General features: G+C 51.1%; 2 protein-coding genes across 8 annotated transcripts in view; one reads left to right on the top strand and one right to left on the bottom strand.

The window, feature by feature from the left end:
- EHBP1L1 (EH domain binding protein 1 like 1) overlaps window positions 1–7,877 on the top strand; it is a 46,714-nt gene extending 38,837 nt beyond the window's left edge. For all 5 annotated transcript variants that reach the window (XM_077328214.1, XM_077328206.1, XM_077328197.1 and 2 more), the window contains 4 exons: window positions 1,989–2,088; window positions 3,790–3,863; window positions 4,838–4,952; window positions 7,008–7,877. In XM_077328214.1, coding sequence (XP_077184329.1) covers window positions 1,989–2,088; window positions 3,790–3,863; window positions 4,838–4,952; window positions 7,008–7,095 — 377 coding nt within the window. In that variant the 3' untranslated portion in view covers window positions 7,096–7,877. The remainder of the gene's footprint in view (window positions 1–1,988; window positions 2,089–3,789; window positions 3,864–4,837; window positions 4,953–7,007) is intronic.
- KCNK7 (potassium two pore domain channel subfamily K member 7) lies at window positions 7,573–15,464 on the bottom strand. Of its 3 annotated transcripts, none has more exons than XR_013229478.1 (4): window positions 14,974–15,464; window positions 12,295–12,690; window positions 10,217–10,907; window positions 7,573–10,099 (listed from the first exon to the last, which is right to left on the bottom strand). XR_013229478.1 is itself a non-coding variant. In XM_077328251.1 (3 exons), exons 1-3 carry the CDS (start codon window positions 15,296–15,298, stop codon window positions 10,690–10,692), a joined length of 939 nt encoding a protein of 312 aa, XP_077184366.1. In that variant the 5' UTR covers window positions 15,299–15,464; the 3' UTR covers window positions 10,154–10,689. The 3 variants fall into 3 exon arrangements, 1 of the variants encoding a protein (XP_077184366.1); XR_013229480.1 differs by having other exon boundaries at window positions 10,234–10,907; XM_077328251.1 differs by lacking the exon at window positions 7,573–10,099 and having other exon boundaries at window positions 10,154–10,907.
- Window positions 15,465–15,800: the final 336 nt, after the last annotated feature.

The following is a 15,800-nucleotide window of genomic DNA, read 5'->3' as shown; positions in this document are numbered from 1 at the left end:
GTCCAAATGTGGAACTGCACACTGAGGATTGCTGGGTGGAAGAGATTGTTTATGCAAAATCCCATTTTTAACTCATTTTATGGGGACCAACCAAATTAGCACAAAACTTTGTGGAAGCCTGATCACCAACACTGTGGTTAAGCAGGTCAGTGCATAGGATTTTTAAAAGGTACAATACATTCCAGAACCTGTTATGTTTTTATTGTTATGATGATGTGAACTGCCGTGAGCCCTTTTGGGGAGCAGCTGTCTATAAATCAAAAAATAAACAAACACATGAACAAACAAACAAACCTCCATGAAACTTCTTAATTGGTTGATTCTCACTTTTTCTTGAATTCTTAAACTCTCTTCTTAAAATTTTTCTATCTCATCCCTTTGCTGATTGGTTTTCGTTGATGCAAGGAGTAGTTTTTTGTATTTCTTTCATTTAATCTTTTATTGGGGGGGGGGTTAACCCTCCCCTCCCCCATTGAAACCCCTTGTGCACAGCCCTGGGTTGAAGATTCTCCTTCTGTCTTTTTTCAATTTTGTAACATCTGAGCCCGACAAAGAGTTCTGGTGAGCGTGAAAGCTGGCCCAGTTTGGGACTAATTTGGCTGGTCTATTAAAAGGTCTTACACAGATTTAGTTCTTGGTTGGTTGAACTGGCCTAGCTTTTCTCATAAGACCCTGCATATGGCTGTTTTTTGATGATTAGAGCATGCTCTTTGAAGAGTATTCTAGAAAACCACACAGTCCATGTTTCCCTCATTTTGCAGCCAGGGCAATTAAGAAGCTCCAGCACTGCTTTAAAATTGTAGTTGTGGATATGGCCCTAAGATTTGGGGGGTTAGAAATATATTAGGGCAGGGGTAGTCAACCTGTGGTCCTCCAGATGTTCATGGACTACAATTCCCATGAGCAGGGGCTCATGGGAATTGTAGTCCATGAACATCTGGAGGACCACAGGTTGACTACCCCTGTATTAGGGGATAGAAATAGATAGATGTGGGGGAATGCCTTGTATGCAATGTCCACGACACTGTGAAGTAGACAGAAAGATGCCTTTCACGCCTGAGAGCGATCTTGAATCGATGCAGCATGGGGGATGCAGGGGTGGATCACCTGAACCCACCCTAGTGCCATTGAATTGACGCTTCCTGTTCTGTAATTGCATTGCTGCTGTTATCCTCTCAGTCTTCCCTGTGCTGCTTGTTCTGCCGTCATCAGGCTGGTGCGGAATCCCTGCCCCACTCCAGTGTCGCCCACACTCTTTTGCACGTATGACAGAGCTAATTTGTGCTCAGAAGGCTTCCTGTGTGAACAGCCTACCTGTGGGAGATGCAAACACACAAGATTGCAGCTTCCCTTCCACGTAAAGAAAACTGAAAAAGGGGTGGGGGTGGGAACCCAATATCTTTTGTGTGCTTGTGCTTCCTGTCTAAACCATATATGTGAGTAAACTCCCCAGTGAGCAGTATTTCCCTTGCGTGGCCAGCGAGCTCGTAATTGGAAGTAATCCTGTGAGCCCAATGAGGGGGGTTAGCAGGTACAAAAGCTTCCGTAACATGCTGATTCACGGCACTGTTTGCCAGCTACTTGCTCATGATCCAGGGGTCCAAGGTGGGGCAGTCTCTCCCCCTCAGGAGGGAGGAGCTTCTCCCAGACTGTCCCACCCTGGACCACCGAGAGGGAAGATTCACAGTTAGTGTGACAAGTTTTCCGTTCACTCCTCGTTTTTGACATTAAAGAGAATCCCTTTCCTGATTACAGAAAGTTCTCTGTGTGATCGCTTAGAGGCGATGCACATTCGCCCCAAGTGACCCAGACAAGCCTGAGCTTAGGGGCAAGTCACTGGGCAATGTGGTCCTGAATCTATGCCCACCGGCTCACTCCTGGCCGTTCCCATTTTACAGCTATGCAAAACTGAGCCCAGGCAGTACACAGCAGGACCTGCTAGAGTGGTGATTCTCACACAGCCTCTCTCTCTGGCTGTGCCATTTCAGGTGCTGACAAGCTGAAAGAAGAGGAGCTGATCCAGGAATGGTTCACGCTGGTGAATAAGAAGAACGCCCTCATCCGGCGGCAGGACCAACTGCAGCTTCTGTGAGTGTGGTGGAGGCGAAGGGGAGGGGCTTCCTATAACCCTCAGCCCAGTTTTCCCCTGACAGGGTGTAGGAAGGGCTTTGCACCGGGAAGGATGCTTACCAGTTGGGAGAAGGCTTCTACCATGCACCCCCCCACACCCCCCGGGAGAACCCTGGGTGCTGCTGTTCTGACATTCACGTTCACCCTCGAGATGGCTTCCGCTCCAAGTGCAGGCTGGCACATCTGGATAAGCCATTGCAGAATAAACAGCACAAGGAGTGCACTAGCCACTCCTGGAGACAATGGCCTCATCTGGCTGCCCATCCATCGAGTGTGGACGTGACTGGCATGTCTGAACCGGTGTTGGGGGGGAGGGAGCAGAACCGCAGGCCAGGCACTGACTTCCTTTCAGAGAGTAGCCATGTAGAACAGGGGTAGTCAACCTGTGGTCCTCCAGATGTTCATGGACTACTATTCCCATGAGCCCCTGCCAGCTTTCGCTGGCAGGGGCTCATGGGAATTGTGGTCCATGGACATCCGGAGGACCACAGGTTGACTACCCCTGATGTAGAAGAGCCAGATCCAAATCATAGAGGCCAACAGGAGTTTTGAGGGGATGAGCTTTTGAGAGCCCAAGCTCCCGTCATCAAATGGCTTTTGAAGGTGATGCCTTGACCCTGGGGAGGGAAAGGGGGAGACATGATGGCTGCCGCTCCATCTGGAGGCTTTCTGGAGTGAAGAGCTCACCTGGTAGGTTTGATGCATTGGGCTTTGACTCTCAGAAGCTTTCACCCTCAAAGATTTCAGGGGAGCCAGCATGGTGTAGTGGTCAGGAGTGGCAGCCTCTAGTCTGGAGAGCTGGGACTGATTCCCCATTCTTCCACCTGCAGCCTGCTGGGTGACCTTGGGCTGGTCACCATTCTCTCTCTCAGCCCCACCTCCCTCACAGGGTGTCTGTTGTGGGGAGAGGAAAGGGAAGGCAAACATAAGACGCTTTGAGACTCCTTCCAGTAGTGAGAAGAGAAGCACAGCAAAACAGCTCTTCTTCTTTTTCTAATCTGGCTGTTCTTCATCTGTGTGCTCAATGGGTGAACACTGCCTCTTTAGACAGGGCCCTGCGGCATCTCAGCTCAAGTTGCCTCCGTCCTCTGCCGGCTTTCTAAGGCAGCACAGTCAAGATCGCTGGTCTTGAGGGAAGTCCCTGTGCATAGCCACCCTTGTTGGGAACACATCCCTGAGTCTAAGAAGGACGGTCTAATAATTAAACCAAGCAGAGAGAAACAGACCTATCCGCTGGCAATAATCCACTGGGAACGTATCAATACAGACTGGTATCCCCATACCTATGTGAGCCTGTGGCCAGTATTAGACTTTTAATAAATATAAGGACTTGTCACTGATGAAAGACTCTCACTGAAAACGGATATTACCTGGATTCCGTTTTGACAGAAGTCCTACAGTATAAAGAAACAAGGAAAACTACAAAAACAGGACACTTTTCTTTCTTTTATGAATATATTTATTATATTGCCAGTGAATAGGTCTGTTTCTCTCTGTTTGGGAACCCATCCCTGCCTAGGCAGCATGTGCACATGTGCGGGAGAGAGAGAGAGAGAGAGAGAGAGAGAGAGAGAGCAAGAGTGCAGGATTCTGGGCAGGTTCTCCTAACACTTGATTGGGCCCCCTTGGCGTGAACACAGCCTTTGCTTCGTCCTCCAGGATGGAAGAGCAAGACCTGGAGCGGCGGTTCGAGCTCCTTAGCCGTGAGCTGAGAGCCATGATGGCCATTGAAGGTGAGACCGGGGCCTTGGAGGAGGAGAGGAAAGGCTGCCTGCTGCCACTTCTCTGGGCGGCCAGGAGAAGGGAGGCTGGGAGGATAACATGGGGAAGGAGAGAGTGATGTAAGCCAGGGGTAGTCAACCTGTGGTCCTCCAGATGTTCATGGACTACTATTCCCATGAGCCCCTGCCAGCAAATGCTGGCAGGGGCTCATGGGAATTGTGGTCCATGGACATCTGAAGGACCACAGGTTGACTACCCCAATGTAAGCCACTTAGGGGGCACCCCTTGTGGTGCTGCAGAGGCATGCCTGCTCCCCTCATTTATAAATAAAATAAACAAGAGTGCCTCTGCAGACAGACTGTTGCCGATTGGGACAATTCCAAACTTTTGCCCATACTGAGCGCTTGTGTGGTGTTACTTATATGTTTAGTAGGGGCCAAGCCTATTGCATTCAGAATTGGGGGGTGGGGGTGGAAGAACTCTGTAGATGGCCTCCCCCTCCCCCCAGGACTTGGAAAGGCTGCAGGCAGCTGTTAGGGAACTCACAGGCAGGGGCAGCTCTCACGCAGCAGGGATCTGTAGCCTCAGAGAAGTGGAAGAAGGAGGGGGTGGTCAGGGGTGGGGGACAGAAGGTGATTGGCTGGCTACTGGACAGACAGGCAAGCTGCTTGGAGGAGAAGGCACTCAGGGGCGGGACAGCTGCTCTGAGTGGTCGTTAAGCGCTGAGTGGCACTTAAGCCATGAGACAAGCTCCTCCTCCAAGGCCTTACCAGAAATATTTTATGTGGAACTTCTTGGGGTAAAGAAACGTGGGGTGTCTCTTCTTCCTGAATATGCTTCCACCTCTGAGTCACTCCCAAGAGTCTTCCCAGATTAGGGAAGGGTTGGCCGGGGGGGGGGGGGGAACAGCGATACATAAAAGCTGGGAGGGATGAACTGTAATGTCTGTGACCAGTGAGTCTCTTCTCTCCCCCCCCCCCCCCAGACTGGATCAAAACAGAAGCCCATAAGCAGCGGGAGCAACTTCTCCTGGAAGAGCTGGTGTCCCTGGTGAACCAGAGGGACGAGCTGGTGAGAGACCTGGACATCAAAGAAAGGATGTGAGTAGAGCCTTTTCTCTTGGGAAGAGTTACCAAGGCAGAGCAACAAGGGGCGAGCAAACCCCAAGTCAGCTGGAGTCAAAATGCAGAAGGCCGGGGGCCTTGCTGGTTTGCATGTTCTCAGGGCAGGGCTCCCTTGGCCTCCTGAAGGGCTGTGGGGCCATGGTCCTGCATCTGCGGAAGGTCCCCATTTCAGTCCTTGGCTGCAGAGGAAAGGACGCGCAGTAATGGGTTTAAACTACAAGTACAATGATATAGGCTAGATATCAGGAAAAAAAATTTCACAGTCAGAGTAGTTCAGCAGTGGAATAGGCTGCCTAAGGAGGTGGTGAGCTCCCCCTCACTGGCAGTCTTCAAGCAAAGGTTGGATACACACTTTTCTTGGATGCTTTAGGATGCTGTGGGCTGATCCTGCGTTGAGCAGGGGGTTGGACTAGATGGCCTGTATGGCCCCTTCCAACTCTATGATTCTGTGATTCTGATTCTGTGATTGCCAGTTAAAAGGATCAGATATGAAGGTGATGGGGAAGGCCACTGTTTGGCACGCTGGAATCTGCTGCCAGTCAGAGGAGATGGCACCGACGGAGGATTAGCCTGACTCAAGAAAGGGCAACTAACTACCTTCGTGTGTTGTGTCTCGGCCAGTGACCAGGATGCCCCGCTTGTTCAGACTTCCTTCAGAGATGCATCCTGGGTTGGGGACAAGAGCAGTAAGAAAGGCCTTAGTGCCTCTGAGCATGTACAGGCTGCTTTCCTCCTTCATAACGAAACTTACCGCTGGAATGGGCGAGACGGGATTTTCAGGTTGGAGGGGAAAGTATTCCAACCAGGCTGCAGCTTGCCTTTGAGAGGTTAATCTTTGGGTGCAGAATGGAAGGAAAAGAGTGTCCTGGTGCTTGGGGAAGGCAGAGAGAAGACGATGGGCCCTGGGAAAGGTGTGCGTATAGATGGGAGTCTTGGAGAGGAACTAGATTTCTGCCCTCACGCTTCACGCACCTTTAATTAATTAATTATTAAACCTTGACCACCGCTCTCAGGCCGGCTGGCTTGCAGTGGTTCACAACAAGGTCATAAAATCACAAGACAACCAATAAAACCTGACACCCCGCCCCCTAACCCCATTGGGCTCTGCCAAATTGACCTGGCGCCAGCCTCAAGGTAGGTGTGGATGTTAAGGGTTATCAAGATGTTGAAAGATTAAAACCTTTGCAGCTCTTCGACCAAGTGCCTGGCAGCGTTCTTTGCAATAATGGATTCTCTGTGCCTCTGCAAAGCAACCGCGCGAGAGAGCAAGAGAGCACTGTGTTCACGGATCCGTTCATGAATTCTTAATGCATTGAGGAAATGGGAGACGAGGCACAAGCAGGGCAGAGAGGGAGAGAGAGAGAGAAGCCTTCATGAGAATCGATACTTTAATAGTAATACATACAGAGTTTTACTATGAGATTTTTTTCCCACCCTGGAATATATCTTCTCTTTTCTTTTCATGGGCAAAACGGGACGTTTTAAGTACAGTGAAGTAGTCAAGTGCATTACCCCCTTCCAAAAATTTACGAATCCCCCTGCCCCCCCCCCCAGCAATTACATCCCTTTGGGAAGCAGGCAGTATCTGTACAGGAAGGAGGAGTTGGGAGGGAAAGACCGTGAAGTGGATGTGCTGCAAGATTAACCTAGCGTGATATTGGAGGGCATATCCCAATGTGAGTTTGCTTGCTGTGGCAGGAGAGTGCCAGAGAGAGTAGCGTGAAATCATCAAGGTCAGGGGTGGCCAGGCATATATCCATGGACTACAATTCCCACGAGCCCCTGCTGGCAGGGACTCATGGGAATTGTAGTCCATGGACATCTGGAGAGCCCCCATTTGGCCACCCCTGGTCAAGCTCTTTGATTAATTCCATGGAAATGTTGGCAACCATTTATTAGTTGTAAAATGGTAAGAGCAAAAAGTACAATGATAGCCATCTGCCATGTTGATTTTTATCCACATCCCGGAAAGGGTTAACATCTCACTTTCTGTCCTCCCCCCTACCCCTACCCCCATTGCCGCTGCCCTAGAGCTCTGGAAGAGGATGCCAGACTAGAACGGGGATTGCAACAGAGAAGACGCAAGCTCAGCCGCAAGGAGAAATGCCGCGTCAGCTGAGAAGGGCAAAGCAAGTTGCTACTCTTCCCCCACCACCACCACACTCGTGTCAGCGGGGGCGGGGGGAGTCAGCAAATGGCAGCGTTTCTTGTTCCCTAAAGACAGCCCCCCCGACCCCCCCGCTCTCACAGGGATACCTCCTGCCCTGACACAGTATTGCGTCCTGCCAGTGCCCAATCATTACCCACAGTCCTTTGGGGCCTTCAGCTGCTTGTCGCTTGACATGAGTTATGCCAAAGAGGGGTTTGGGGTGGGTGAAGCCCTGAGCTGCTTGCTTTCTCTGGCCCACTGTCCATGACCTAGAAAATATGTTGGATGGCATTGTTTTTTTTTAGGGCGGTGCCCATGAACCTATTATCTGGAGAGAGCAGAAAACAACCGTTTTAATCTCTCTCTCCCTCTCCAGTCTTCAGATCTATTTATTTTTGTGTGTGTGCGCATGCCTCTCCGTGAGTGAGCTCCTCCTCTGGCTCTAACGTCTGCCGCCTCCTCAAACCAAGGATGCCGTTGTTGTTGTTTTTTAAAGCAAAGCTTTTACGGGGCCCTGTATTTTGTTTTGTTTTTTTAATGATCAAAGTTGTTGTTCTCCTTTGATGGTACAAAAGTCACAAAGTGCCTTGGACGCTCTGACAGCCAGATTTGGTCGTGGCGAAGTTTTAATTCCCGGTTTCACACCACCCTTTCCTTCCCTCCTGCCCCAGCCCCACAGCCCTCAGGTTGGTCTCTTCCAGGTTATTTGCACTAAATTTGTACCAGGGTTTGAAATAAACATATCAAAAAGACATGAGGTTTGAGGAGTTAGTTTGTGGCGAAGCATTTATCCCCAGATCCTTTTCGTACGTCTTACACAAATACACATAAGTTATGGACATACGGTCACCGAGGAGATCCTTCGTGACTGCTGGCGACATCAGGGTAACGGGGGGGGGGGGGGGGTCTACAGCCTAGGGCTCCAGGGCCAAATGTGGCCCAGTGTGGAACCAAATAAGGTTCTTCAAGAAAATATTTAAGTCAAAGCACATTAAGGTGTGTTGGAGGGGTTGATGGAATGCTAGAAATGGAAGGCAGAGATTGCACATGAGCAAAGGACATTGTAGAGATGCTTCTTAGAAAGGGAGATGTCAGAGGTGATCAGTTGCCGGTGACGCAAGGACAAATCATGCACAATTTATGCCCATGCACTGAAAGAATTGTGCTGGATGTTCCTGGGTATATTAATGACTAATTGTGAGACCCTGAGTGTGCAACTTCCTAATAAAGGACTCTCAACAAACAAGATTCTGGGCTGTGGAAATTTTATGGATTATTCATCAACATGCCAATTACCAGCAACATTGCTTATTTTCAGTTGTGCACATATGTTTTCATATGTGGGCTCTTTGTTGCTTTGAATTTTAATGTGCTTTGGCTCCTCAATTATAAAAGCTTGTTGATCACCCCCCATATGTCACGTTTCAGCTATTGCGACAGCTCCAGCTGTCAGCAACAGGATGTTGACAAACATCCTGGGAAGGAAGTGAAAGTTCAGCTTAAATGGAAAAGGAAGAGCTGTCGGTGTCTATGCTCACATATGCATGCAAGCAGAAAGTCCATTCAGTCCATTCAAATAATAGAAATATGTAAGGATAGGGGAACATATTGTTCCAGCCACCTCCCTCACAGGGTGTCTGTTGTGGGGAGAGGAAAGGGAAGGTGAATGTAAGCAGCTTTGAGACTCCTTCAGGTAGAGAAAAGCAGCATAGAATAACCAACTCTTCTTCAGATGTGCGGAGGGGAAAGTTTAGAAAATGCTGGTCCAATTGAGGAAACAAAAGGAGTCATCCTCTGTGTGGACACATGGGAAGAGATGCATATTTGCACTCAAACTTGGTAAAAAGTTAGCTTCCAGATTCCAAGATGAAATACAGTACTGTTTGGCAGGAAGGGGTTAATAGTTTGGGCTTGGCCTTTTTGCCTGCCTTTGGCTAAGGAGGAAACTCTAGTAGACTTCCCATAAGCACCTGAAGGGAGGACAAAGTTGGCTTTGGAATAGGGCACTCTAGCTAATTCTTCATGCCCAGGAGGACAGAAGAGTTAATTCCCTACCCAAGATCTGCCTGCATGGTGCCAGGGGGCAGAATGGTCAATGGAACTACCCAAGCTGGTGCAGCCAGCCATTGTTCCAGCAGTGGCAATACTGACGCCACTTTTCAAAAACTTCAGTTGTGCAAATATGTGATGCAGCAGGGTGGGGTGGGGAATGGCTGTCATATCTCAATAGTTAATGTTCGGGGTGTGCATGAGGTGTGGTGTGTACATTTGGGAGCTTCCAAGATTTTGCCAGGAGCTGAGCCACTGGCTGCCCCACCCACCTGGGCCTCCAAGTCTGCAAGAAGTGCTACACGACTCTCCTGAACAAGACTAGAGTAGTTGGTTTTTATCTGCCAAGATGCTGAGAGGTGGCCCAAATTAGATGCCTGACGCCAGAAATGGCCCAGGAACGTGGTGCTGGGAAGTGTCACCCTGTTGCAGCCAGCTAATGCCATCCTTTCAGAAGTTTTCAAGGCAACAGATGTTTGGCGGTGGTTCGCCTGCCTTTGGGATGCAACCCTGAGCCTCCTTGGTGGTCTCCCAGTCCAAATACCAGCCAGGGTCAACCTTACTTAGTTTCTCAAATGTGATGAGATTGGGGTAATCTCGGTCTTCCAGATTAGGGCAAGTCCAGGAATATGATCTCAGAGAAAGGGCAAGACTGCCAGGACTCAACTGAGAGACGTCAAGCATCTCAACGAAGTATCCAGCATGGATAAAGAAGAGTGTAGGTAGTGCCCCCATGGGTCTCAGTAGAACAGAGTTTGGTTTTTCCAGTCAGAGTAGAAACCTCTTATTGGTTTCTGGCACGCTGGCATGGAATGATCCCCAGCCCACCTTGCCCCTAACCTTCCCCATCAGTAACTTTCAAGGAATCATAGGATCATATTGCTGGAAGGGACCTCCAAGGTTCTCTAGTCCAAGGGTAGTCAACCTGTGGTCCTCCAGATGTTCATGGACTACAATTCCCATGAGCCCCTGCCAGCAAACGCTGGCAGGGGCTCATAGGAATTGTAGTCCATGAACATCTGGAGGACCACAGGTTGACTACCCCTGGTCTAGTCCAACTTGCTGCAGAATGCAGGAACTTCAAAACTACCTGCCTACCACAGTGGCCCCCAATGTCAAGCCCAGATGATGCCCCTCCATGAAAACCGGAATCCTTGACCAGTCTTGCCTGGAAGAAATCCGCCTCCCAACCCCAAAGTGGTGATTGGCATTACCCTGGGCACGCAAGAAAAGGCCACAAGAGCCAAGCACCAACACAGTCCCTTCTGCCCACCCTACATTCTGCTGAAGTTCATAAAACCCACATTTTTCTCGGATGGCCTCTGCTTAAAAACTCCCAAAGAAGGAGAACCCACCACCTCCCGAGGAAGCCTGTTCCATTGAGGAACCGCTCTAACTTTCCCCATGGGGCCTCTTCTGTCTCCCCAGCCAAATATTTTCCCCTAGGAGGGGAAATCTGCAGGGCAAGGCTGCAGGGGGTGTGGAGGAGGCTGCCCACTTCTGCCAAGAGAAATGTCAAGTGGGCCCTCTTTCCGTGGGCCGGTCTGGGGAACTGACTGGAGAGATGGTGGCCAAAGCAAACTGGTCCCTGGCCAGAATTTCCACATGGTCCTCGTCCTCCTGGGAAGAGTCCCCAGCAGGGGCGAAGAAGTGGAGGAAAGCACGGACTTCCTGCAGCCTGTACGCTGTCTCCAGAGTCAGGAGCATGGCCAGAAGACCCACAAGGAGGTAGCCTGGGAGGAAAGAAAAGACTGTAAGGGAGGGAGGGTTTCCCATCTCCTCCATCAGAGCAGGAAACATTTCTCCAGTGCTGTTGTTTGCACGGTACAGTCACAGCATTCATTCCCTGACTCCTGTAGGGTTTTGAAAGCAAACGATGTTCAGAGGTGGTTGGTCATTGCCTGACTGCTCAAAGCAGCCCTGGGCTTCCTGGGTGGACCCCCATCCAAGCACTAAGCTGGGCTGACTCTGCTTACCTTCCAGGATTTGATAATACTAAGCTAGCTTGGGACAGCCAAGGCAGGGCCGTACTTGTTACAGATCTTCGTGTTTGCAGCCTTGTCACTCTTGCTGCTTCTGCATAAGCCCACCTAACATTTCTTCCTCCCACCACTCCTGCCTTTGTCCCTCTTCCCCTGCCTCTCCAAACCAGTCCTCTACTGCAGGGGTAGTCAACCTGTGGTCCTCCAGATGTTCATGGACTACAATTCCCATGAGCCCCTGCCAGCATTTGCTGGCAGGGGCTCATGGGAATTGTAGTCCATGAACATCTGGAGGACCACAGGTTGACTACCACTGCTCTACTGGTCTTCTGCCTCCCCCCCCCCCATTCATTGCTCCTTCTCCTTGGCTGTTCTCCCCACCTGTTTCTTGCCGGTGCTCATGCAGCCTGGCCGTGAGACTCCTGGAGGAGAGATCGCATGGCCGCTCTGCTCTACAGAAAATGCAGCATATGGAAATATGAATAACCACAAGAGCCACTGACGAAGGGACACTTTGAAAACGAGCAATCTCTCCCAGACTTGTTTTGACTGTGTGGCTGAGCACGCTACTTCAAAAACTAGCAATTTTGGAAATTGCTGTTAGCTTGATTACTTGTCTTTCAATGATTCTCTAGGCTGAAGGGTCTTAGATTTGGGCTTGGACAGTTCTTCTTGAGCTGTTCTCACAGTTATCAGTTCTCTCAGAGCTCTCTCAGCCTCACCTATCCCACAGTCTTTCTGTTGTGGGGAGAGTAAGGGAAGGCGATTGTAAGCTGCTTTGAGGCTCCTTTGAACAATGAAAAGTGGGGTATAAAAGCCCCCTCTTATTCTTCTTCCAGGGCAACTTGGCTCTATTTTCCCAAACAGTCCCCCTATTTTTTTTCACCCTGCGCTTAACAGATGCATAGTAGACAGAAGTTCAACAGGCTAATCTCTCTCATATGCACACAGCCCTCCCTGCATCTCCAAAAGAGCTGCAACAGTCAGATTTCTGATGCAGTTGTTACAAATACAGAATCCTTGCCAGAAAAAGCAGTGCTCATATCCCAACCCAGTGGCAAGACACATTCTCCCCCCCAGCACACACATCAACTGCACAATAATTTCTGCCGGATACTGCCCCCTCGTGATGGCTTACAGGTAACGCTCAGCTCATACAGCTCGTGCAGAGCTGGTTTGGAGCTTCCCTTGGGCACGTAGTCCCCCAGACCGATGGTGCTGAGTGAGATGAAGCAGAAATAGACAGACTCCAGGAAGTTCCAGTTGCCTTCCAGTGCCCAGAAACAGACAGCTGGGATGAGGATGAAGAGTCCCAGGGTGGCCAGCCCCAGCCCTGCTGCATGGGCCAGGGCCACGCGGTTCCGTGAGTAACCCCAGCGGCTGTGGATGTAATGCACAGGCCGGTAGCTCACAAAGGGCAGCAGGTGGTGGAGGAGGCAGCCCAGGAGAAGCAACGTCATCGGGATCCCCAGCAGCGAGTACAAGACGCAGAATATTTTGCCCCCGGCTGAGAGGGGCACCATGTGGCCATAACCTGCAAGCAAGAGAAAGAAGCCGTGAGCTCGCCCAATCACACTGCTCCCAACAGACAAGGAAGGGCAGATACAAGTGAAGCCATCACTTCCCTTGGCTCAACTCAGGCTGAAAACACAAGACGCAAGCTTTCAGGCTTCATAGGGTTCTTCTTCAAATGGGTTGGTGCTTTTAATGACGTGGTAGCTCTTACAGACTCAGGAATGTAGAATATGTGAGGGATTGTGTGTACTTTTGTCCGTCTGATTTCCGAGAAAGAAAACAGGCTGCAAACCACTCTCACTCTGTTTGCACACCTCTACAACTTTCACACCCAAACCAGGAAGGAACTGAACACTCATCATTTAAACACAGCAATCATGATCATGTAAGTTTAAAGGGCAGTCAGTGTAACTGGCTCCTGCTGTATTATCTTGACAATGTTGCTTAAAGAATTATTTCTTCTATCATTTTTCTTTGTTGATACATCACTCTAGAAACCCTCTTTCAGTCATCCTCCAAGGCATAATAGGAGGAGTGGTCTTAAAGGGAAAGAGATACAAACATGCCCCCCCCCAAATTGCCCAAGTTCCATAGGTATGTCTATTCTAAATCAGGGGTAGTCAACCTGTGGTCCTCCAGATGTCCATGAACTAAAATTCCCATGAGCCCCTTGCCAGCAAATGCTGGCAGGGGCTCATGGGAATTGTAGTCCATGAACATCTGGAGGACCACAGTTGACTACCCCTGTCCTAAATCATGTGAATCTTCCTGGAGATTTCAATATGTACATATGTCTTTGCTCTTAAAGAAATGGCCCAGCCCAAGAACGAAGCTAATTGCATGGCAGCCTGGAGTCAGTTCCTTGATTTAAAAGACCTCCCTTTTCCTTTCCTTCCTTGAAGTTCTTTCCCCCCAAAATGAAGTTCTTTCCTTTCCTTTTCCTTACTGTGTGTTTAGGCACCACCACTAATTCCACTTAAATGCTACCTCCGGGAGTTGCAACCTGGACATCCTGTTTAGAGCTTGTATTTTGGGAGGTCTTGTCCTGAATGCCCAAAGAGCTTATTACTGGAGACATTGTCCCAGCATTTTCTGGGAAGGCAGAATGACATTTTCAAACAAAGGAACTTTAATCACTGATGCCTGAAGTTTGAACAATGTATGTCTGTGAAAAAAGGGGGGCTGACAGTGAAGAGAAAAAGAGTATTGCAGCAACGTAAGATAGAAGTTTTTTGTGCATTTTATTTTCCCGACAAACAAAAATTGCTCTACCCGGAGAACAAAATGCTTATCCTGACCATTCGATGTTAGTAACCTGTTCCCCCGCTTGGCATTTCCTCCTTTGAGTGACGCTCCTAGACAAGCTGGCCCCACAGGAGCACCAAAGGGCCAGCCCATCCTGGTTCTACCTGGTTAAGAAGTCGCTGCTCTTTAACCGTAGCTGATTTCAGTTTATGATGTTTGGTTCCATTCGTTCCTTTGCGGACCGTCACGTTTCCTTGTGTGCAGCTGTTCCCACAACACTGCCCAAAATGCATCCAGGCAGGCAGGACAGAAACCTGCCATGTCACAGAAAGAGAGTCTCAGGTGCCCAGAGCCAAGTTTGCGGGTGTGCTCTCGAGGAGACATGGCCCTGTAGACTGCAACCCCAAGTCCTAGGGGGAGGACTAAGCCCTAGGGCAGGGGTGGGTAAACTGTGGCCCTCCAGATGTCCATGGAGTACAACTCCCATGAGCCCCTGACAGCATTTGTTGGCAGGGGATCATGGGAATTGTAGTCCATTGATATCTGGAGGGCCACAGTTTGCCCACCACTCCTAGGGGGAGGAATTGGGTAGGGTTGCCAGCTTCAGGTTGGAAAACTCCTGGAGATTTGGGGGTGGAGCCTGGAGAAGACAGGGAGCCCAGTGGGCTACGAAGCCTAGAATCCACCCATCAAAGCATCGATTTTGGAATTCCAGGCGTTCCCCAGGTCCCTCCTTGAGGCTGGCATCCCTACCAAGTCGCCCCTCCACACACACAGAGCTAAGGGATATGGGAGCTCCTTCTGTGTCCTTGGCAGCAACCTGCTCCCTCTCCATCCCATGTCCAGTCTGCCACTGAAGGGGGGGGGGCTTGCTGTTTGGCTGGGCGGAGGGAGGCTGCCTCTCTTTTTTTGGGGGGGGATGTCCCAGGGCTTCCCCTTCCCGCTCTGGCGCCCTTCGCCAGCCAGGCAAACCCGGCCGGAGAGTGAGTTCCACAGACCCCTGCCGCCCCCCCCCCCCCCCGAGGGGCTGCCCAGGAGTGCGTCCCGGGGGCCCTACCGGTGGTGGTGAGGACGCTGGCGGTGAAGAAGAGGGCCGAGGTGAACTCCCAGAGCTCGTCGCCGGAGACGTTGCCCAGGCCGGACACGCCGTAGCCGCTGGCGACCAGCAGGCGCTCGAGGAGGCGCTCCAGCTGCGGCGCGGCCAGGCAGGCGCGGTGGTCGTGCAGGAAGCGGGCGCGGGCGGCGCGCAGGTCCCGGCGCAGGGCTTCCTCGGGCGCGCCCTCCAGGGCCACCAGCACGCCGGCGCCCAGCAGCAGGAAGAGCGCGTAGGCGCCCAGCAGCAGCCCGTAGCGCCACGGCCGCCGCACGCGCCCCGCCGCCATCGCCCGGCCCGGCCCGCCAGCTGAGGTGAGGCGAGGCGAGGCCAGGTGAGGCGCCCCGCCAGGTGAGGCTTTCTCCCCGCCCCCGCCAGGGAGCAGAGGCGGGAAGCCGCCTGGAGCCGCAACCTGTTGGCCGCCCTCGCGACAGCAGCCCCAGAATCACAGGCAGGGGACGATGCCTCCACCTTAGACGCCCTCCGGGACCATCCCCGCGGGCTGCCCGAGCTGCCAGGACCATCAGAGGAGGAGCCCTGAAATTGCCAGAAAGTTGAGGCTGTAAAGTTTCCACAGGCCTGGCTCTATCCCCCTCCTCAAGATAAAAAACCGAGGAGAGCGAAGACCTCCTGGCTGCCTTGGATCCCAGCCCAGGCTCATTCCTCCTAATCTCCAAAACGGCGCTGCTCCTTTTGGAATTGCCCCGGAATCACAACACAAATGTACTTCTTTTCGTTGCAGATGCCGTCACAGGCGATTCCAAGGCAAAACCAACCCGACCAGGTGCTCA

Source organism: Paroedura picta, chromosome 1, assembly GCF_049243985.1.
Source record: "Paroedura picta isolate Pp20150507F chromosome 1, Ppicta_v3.0, whole genome shotgun sequence".
In the NCBI taxonomy this organism is placed as follows: Eukaryota; Metazoa; Chordata; class Lepidosauria; order Squamata; family Gekkonidae; genus Paroedura; species Paroedura picta.
This window is presented reverse-complemented; position numbering and strand designations above follow the sequence as displayed.